The sequence below is a fragment of the Rhamphochromis sp. 'chilingali' genome, assembly GCF_963969265.1.
Source record: "Rhamphochromis sp. 'chilingali' genome assembly, chromosome: 15".
NCBI lineage: Eukaryota > Metazoa > Chordata > Actinopteri > Cichliformes > Cichlidae > Rhamphochromis > Rhamphochromis sp. 'chilingali'.
The window spans coordinates 1,704,431-1,710,430 of NC_137942.1; the positions used below are offsets into that span (position 1 = coordinate 1,704,431).

A 6,000-nucleotide genomic window follows, 5' to 3' on the forward strand; every position below is an offset into this window, starting at 1 on the left:
TTGATTTACTTCATTCATTGAGGTATTTTATTTACTTTTTAAAAATTTTGTTTACCTTGTTTATAAAATTGTCACTTCCATTTTATTTAGTTATACTTGTGCTGACTGAACTTTTATTTGTTCATTTTGTCGTTGGCTGGTGTAACAGGAATTTCCCGCTGTTGTAATAAATAACGTTGATGTGATTTTCTCTCAAAGTGAGGAACGTGTCAGCACTAATATTCAGATGAAAACAGCTGTTTTATTTTTAATGTCAGACTGAATGGAAGGTGAAGGCGGGCCCTCGGGTCTCCAGGCTGAAATACAGAAAAACAATCGCAGGCAGCTGCACTTCTGCAGACGTTTTAAAGAGAAGCCCAGCTGTCCCGTGGCCCTGCAGGTCCAGGTGGAGTGACCAGGTGCCCCTCTTTAAGTGGCTGCTCAGCAGTTTTATTACCCGTCCACCTGCAGGGACACTCCCACATTTTGACCGTTTCTGGAATATAAAAGAAAAACGATGATCTGTGGACGAATCACAGCTTAAGTCAACGTTCAGCTTCTGTTCAGGACTTTTAAGAAACTGGTTTTATATAAATTACAGTGGTTATATGATCAAGCTGCAGGCTGGTTACTTCCCTCAGCTCTCTTCGGCCCACACCGGGTCTGTGTTTGTGTCTCACCATGAATCCAGATGTGTTCAGGCATCCATAACTGTGCATCAGCGCTGTCATTCAGAGCTGACGTGCAGATGTTCTCGCGATCACGTCCCCACAGCGTCAGTATGAACATGCAGTATTATGACAGCATGAATTCATGTTAAAATAAACCCAGTCTGCTCATTTCATGCTCGGCTCCTTTATTTCACACTTTTAGATTCTTGAGCTGTTCCCCGTTTAAGTCGTTCAGGTTGTGTTAAACTCTTTGGCTTCAGTAGAACAAGAATTTACCAAAAAATAAAGATCTGATGTGATATGGAACAGGAAGAAATAACTGAAGGTCAAAGTGCAGAGGACAGAACAGCAGCTGTGGAAGCTCTGCACTCGTCTTCAACGCTGAAAAGCAGAACCAATCAAACCGGCAGCTCGTGGAGTCCAAACTGACTCGAAGGAGAAAAGTTTAAATACAAATCTGAATTTTTTTATTGAACACAACGTTTTTCTTTTGCAACTTTTTTTTTTTTTAATTTTTTACAGTAAATTCAAACCAAGCAAACAAAACCAGCATCAAATATTTAAATTACAACATTATTTCCTTTTAAATAGAACATCAAACTTTGCTTTCAGGTCGAGATATATATTTCATATTAATACATTCTAGCAAATACAGTATGCGGATTTCAGCACGCTCTCTGATTGGCTCCGTCAAAGCGACACACACAGGTAACACTTGGTGCTCCTCAGGTGAGGTAAACGTACAGTTTCTGACAGAGGAGACGCTTCCTCTCCTAGCACTAAAATAAAACGAGCCCAGCTACTGCTCAGCCTCCGTCTAATCAGCCAAGCATCAGCAGGAACAGGAAGTGAGGCGCAGGAACAGAACGAAAGGTGAGAGGAATATTTAAGCTTTTGGTCGTGTCATCATTTCAGGGACGGTTTCGTCTTCACAAATAAAAAACATCTAAATAAGGAATAAAAAGTGGATTTTCAGAGAGTGGAATAAGCATTAGAATTTAGATTTTACCATTAACGTGTCGGTAACCAGCCTGACGGTCACGGTGGAGGCGACTTCGGACGGTTAACGGGCGCTACACATCGTCAGCTGCTCCTCATTCATTTAAACACACCTGGAGTTTTTCCTCCGAATAAAAAAGTCGGTGTCCAGGAAAGCGCCTCAGGCCTTCTGACAGACACCACTGAGTCATGACATCATCTACACGCACACCTGCACAGGTGCGTCCAGTCAGACCGAACGGCCCGCCTCCTCTCAGCTTCAGACTGAGCCTCCCATCAATCATCTGTCAATTAATCACAATCACTGAGCCGACGACCTCGACCTAACAACAGGCAGAAGTCTGTCCTCACAATCCTGCTGCTACACACCTGGAAATGACGCATAATTACAACAATAATAATAATACTAAAAATAACAGCAATAATAGTAATTACAATAATCTGTATTTGATCTGTATTTTCATTTTTTCATGTTGTTAATAGTTTGGTCAGTAAAATGGGAAAATAATAATAATAATAATAATAATAATAATAATGATGATGATGATGATGATGATGATGATGATGATGATGATGATGATGATGATGACGACGACAACAACAACAACAACAACAATTTGGAACATTGATATTCAGATACGGAGGACTAAGAATGCCCTCCCCTCCCAAAAAAAAGGTTGAGTTTTTGTTTACTTTTGTAATAATTATTTATTTGCTTCTTTATTTACATATTTGTCCTTTCAGATCGCGCCTCATTTATTTTGGCCGGACTTTAGTCACTCCTCTTATTTCTGTATTTACTTTTCTTTCTAGATTTAAATATTGATGGATGTATAAACACATTAGCAGATAGCAGCAACATTATTTTTCCTGCCTACAGTCATTATTAACATTACTTCTTATTCTTTTAGTGATTTTTAAATTCCTTTTTGACTTTTGGTCCTCCGTATTTGTCTGTTCAAACTTAAATATTTAATTTAAAAATTTGTTGTTGTTTTTTTAAAGCGTTCAGATGTTTTTTTAATTATTGCTATGATGTAAAACTGAGAAAGTGTGGCAGTGAGAATGAGCAACATTTGATTAGGTGTACTCGATAAATCTGATACGAATCGTCGGCTCGTTTCAGCTTTAACGGAAAAATAAAGAACACCTGCGTTAGCTCTCGCTGTCATCACCGACGGACACGCCTCTCACGTTAGCGTAATAAAACAGGAGAGCGGTAACCGGGGACCTGTCCGTTTATCATACATGTAACCGTGCGTGTCGTCCTTTAAGTTTGCATTATGAGCTTATGTTGTGATTTAAAGGCTGCGCCGTGGATTCGGAATATTTTTCTCCATATTTGGTCAGAATCCGTGTCGGTCTGACAAACTTTCCCTTTAAGAAAACAACAATAAGTGAAACCGCGACGGATCTGCTGATGCCGTTGCAGCTCTCGCCGCCTCCCCGTGACCTCTTACTTCATCTTCAAGGCCTTCTCCCGCTCGGCGGCATCAATGGCGGCCATGTTCTTGGAGGCGGTGATGAGGTGCAGGACGCTGATGCCGGACTTGAGCAGGCAGATGATCCCGCAGAGCCCCTGCAGCCAGTAGAGCCAGCCTGTGGAGAAATGCAGCGACTCAAGTTTAACATCAGACTCAGAGGAACGATGAGTTTCCTGTTCAGCACCTGAACACGTTAACATTCCCAGCTCTGGATTTTAACAGCAGGACTCTGCTAAAGAAGCTCAGCATGACTCACAGCTTTAATTAACCAAAAACGAGAACTCGACTAACACTCGCGGAGAACAACCACCATGACATTTATCAACACTTTCATCAACAAATAAAAAATAAGATGAAAATGTTCTGGAAGGATGAGATCCAATCAGAACTAATAAAGGTGTGCAGAAAGGTGGGATGAGTTTGGACGTGAGCCAATCAGAAGCTAGCTCCCACGATCTCTGCTGAACACACAACAAAACAAGGACACTCGCGAGGAAGAGACGAGCAGACGTACGAACACGTTCACACTCGATGTCAAAGAAAATAAACCGAAACTCTGACCAGCAAAAACAAACTTTACACTTTAACTGAATCCACATTAGATTTTAGTCGACAAGAATCTTAATCGACTAAAACAACTTTGATCCGTAAACACTGATGTCCAAACTCAGTCTCACCTGTGAAAGTGAGGAAGACGAGGATAATAAGCTCTTACCTGCCGGCTCCTCGATGTGATAGAGAAGGTAGAGCAAGCAGAAGAAGAGCTCGTTCCCGGCGCACATCACAAACAGGACTGGCTGCAGGACACACACACACACACACACGTTCACTGACTGTTCCTTTAAAATTCACACGGACACGTTTATCATACGACACACAGACCTTGGAGGTGTAGTAGAGGCGTAGGATGGCGTTCCCAGAGAGGTCGATGGTTTTATGGCTCGCTGATCCCTTTATAGTCGAGCTGAGGAAGACGGATAAGAAAACACGATCAGCCGCAGCACAACACCTCGTCCTTACACCTGTCATGGCTCTAAAACAGGTCACTGGGCAACATGATCTGATTCAGTCTGTTCAGGCCACACAGCTAAATATGACTTCACCTTAACAACCACAGAAACATCGCCCACCTGTGCAGGTGCAGCCAGTGGCTGGCGATGTCCAGACACATGCTGAGCTGGAACAGGAAGGCGTAGGAGGGGTAGAGCAGGGATAGGTTGACCAGCAGACACATGGTGGCGCAGCGGTCAGTCAGCATGTCCAACATGGCGCCGAACTTAGTGGCTGAAACAGACAGAGAGCAGCCCGTGAGACCAGAACACAACCTGCTGCAGTTCCTCTGACGTCCAGCAGAGGCTCCAGCAGCAACTGAGTCAATGTTAAAACTCTACAGCAGAAATAAACAGAGCCTAAAGCTCCCACAAAGATTGTCTCACGAGACAGCGAGCATAAAAACGGCCTGAGACGCATACAGAAATCTACTCAGGGGCGTCCTCCTACATCAGCGGGTGTTTCTGCAGATATGGTAGATGTTGCACCTGACTGGACAGCGAGGGATCCACCTCACCACTGCGTGCTTTTAAGGTACCACACCGACCCACTATGACTGTGAAGCAGTGAGAGTCGTTAAAATGACCCAACCACACTCCTTCCATCTTTTATATACAGAGTGTGGTTATCACCCAGTATAAACATCAGGAAAACAAACACGTCCTCCGTCCAACACAAAATCAACATTCAGTCAAATCCTGCCTTCAGGAGTCAAAACTGGACGTCTGTCTCACACACACACACACACACACACGTAAATACATACACTGATTGAGCGCTCGCGCTGCATGGCCGTCAAAGGCATCCAGCAGAGCGCTGAGCAGGTAGCAGAAGACGGCCGGCCACGGGCAGCAGGGCATCAGGAAGAAGGAGATCAGGGCCAGCACCACCCGGGCATAACCTGCAGGATCCAACCAAGGTGAAGAGATTTATTCAGAAACAGAGTGCGTTTTAATGATTTCAACACTGATTATCTGTGATGAGAAAATTCCTTCTTATTGCATATTATTTGTCATTTTTCGCAAAAACAATGCACTTTGTTATGTCTCTACACTTATGTTACTGCTACCTATTCCAATAAAATTTATTTTAGAACAAAAATGACAAGATAGAAGCTTATAAAATACTTCATTACACTGGGTACAAACTAGTCCACATACGATGAATATCTTATGTTATTTTCATAATTGAAGGCATTTAAAAGCATCATATTGAAGTTGTAAAAACCCATCGCTCAATGGCCTGATCAATCTTTTTATCCACAATAAAACCGGACATATTTCAGGGGAAAATGCTTATTTATTATTACGCAAACAACTACAATACAATAACATAACGTGCCGTCCTTTCCCATTAATTTCGGCTTGATTTGGCTTCCACTGTGACGTTACTCAGCTCACTTTGCCCAGATAAAGCAGATGAGCCGGATTCTCTAAATTGGACGTTTTTTGAATGGAGTTCGGTGAATTTTACATTTCGCCGGCTAAAGCTAAGCTAGCTCCGCGTCGCTAAAGGCGGGAAAAACTCACCGATTAAATTAGGAACGAAGAGGAAAATGTTCTCCGTCTCCATGTCTGCAGCAGTTTGTACGACAAACGGAGCGCCTGTTCTGCGTTTTTATCCGCAACAGGATCTTTGAAGGAAACTGCAGGCGACTATTTGAAAAGGTCACTTCCTGTCACCCAAAGGGCTCTTCACCGGAAATAACAAGGTTACAAATTCCGGTTGTTTTCAGAATAAAGGTGGAATGTTATGACAGCGTTTTGTTGTTTTGTCAAATAAAAGTACAAACTTATAGAAAAACTAAAGGGAGCTTA

At 42.6% G+C, this 6,000-nt stretch overlaps 1 protein-coding gene across 2 annotated transcripts; it reads right to left on the reverse strand.

The window, feature by feature from the left end:
- Positions 1-337: 337 nt before the first annotated feature.
- cdipt (CDP-diacylglycerol--inositol 3-phosphatidyltransferase (phosphatidylinositol synthase)) lies at positions 338-5,852 on the reverse strand. Of its 2 annotated transcripts, none has more exons than XM_080905701.1 (7): positions 5,713-5,852; positions 4,950-5,084; positions 4,264-4,417; positions 4,016-4,097; positions 3,849-3,930; positions 3,110-3,248; positions 338-475 (listed from the first exon to the last, which is right to left on the reverse strand). In XM_080905701.1, exons 1-7 carry the CDS (start codon positions 5,753-5,755, stop codon positions 433-435), a joined length of 678 nt encoding a protein of 225 aa, XP_080761827.1. In that variant the 5' UTR covers positions 5,756-5,852; the 3' UTR covers positions 338-432. The 2 variants fall into 2 exon arrangements, with proteins under 2 accessions (XP_080761827.1, XP_080761828.1); XM_080905702.1 differs by lacking the exon at positions 338-475 and adding an exon at positions 482-2,018.
- Between the last annotated feature and the right edge of the window lie 148 nt (positions 5,853-6,000).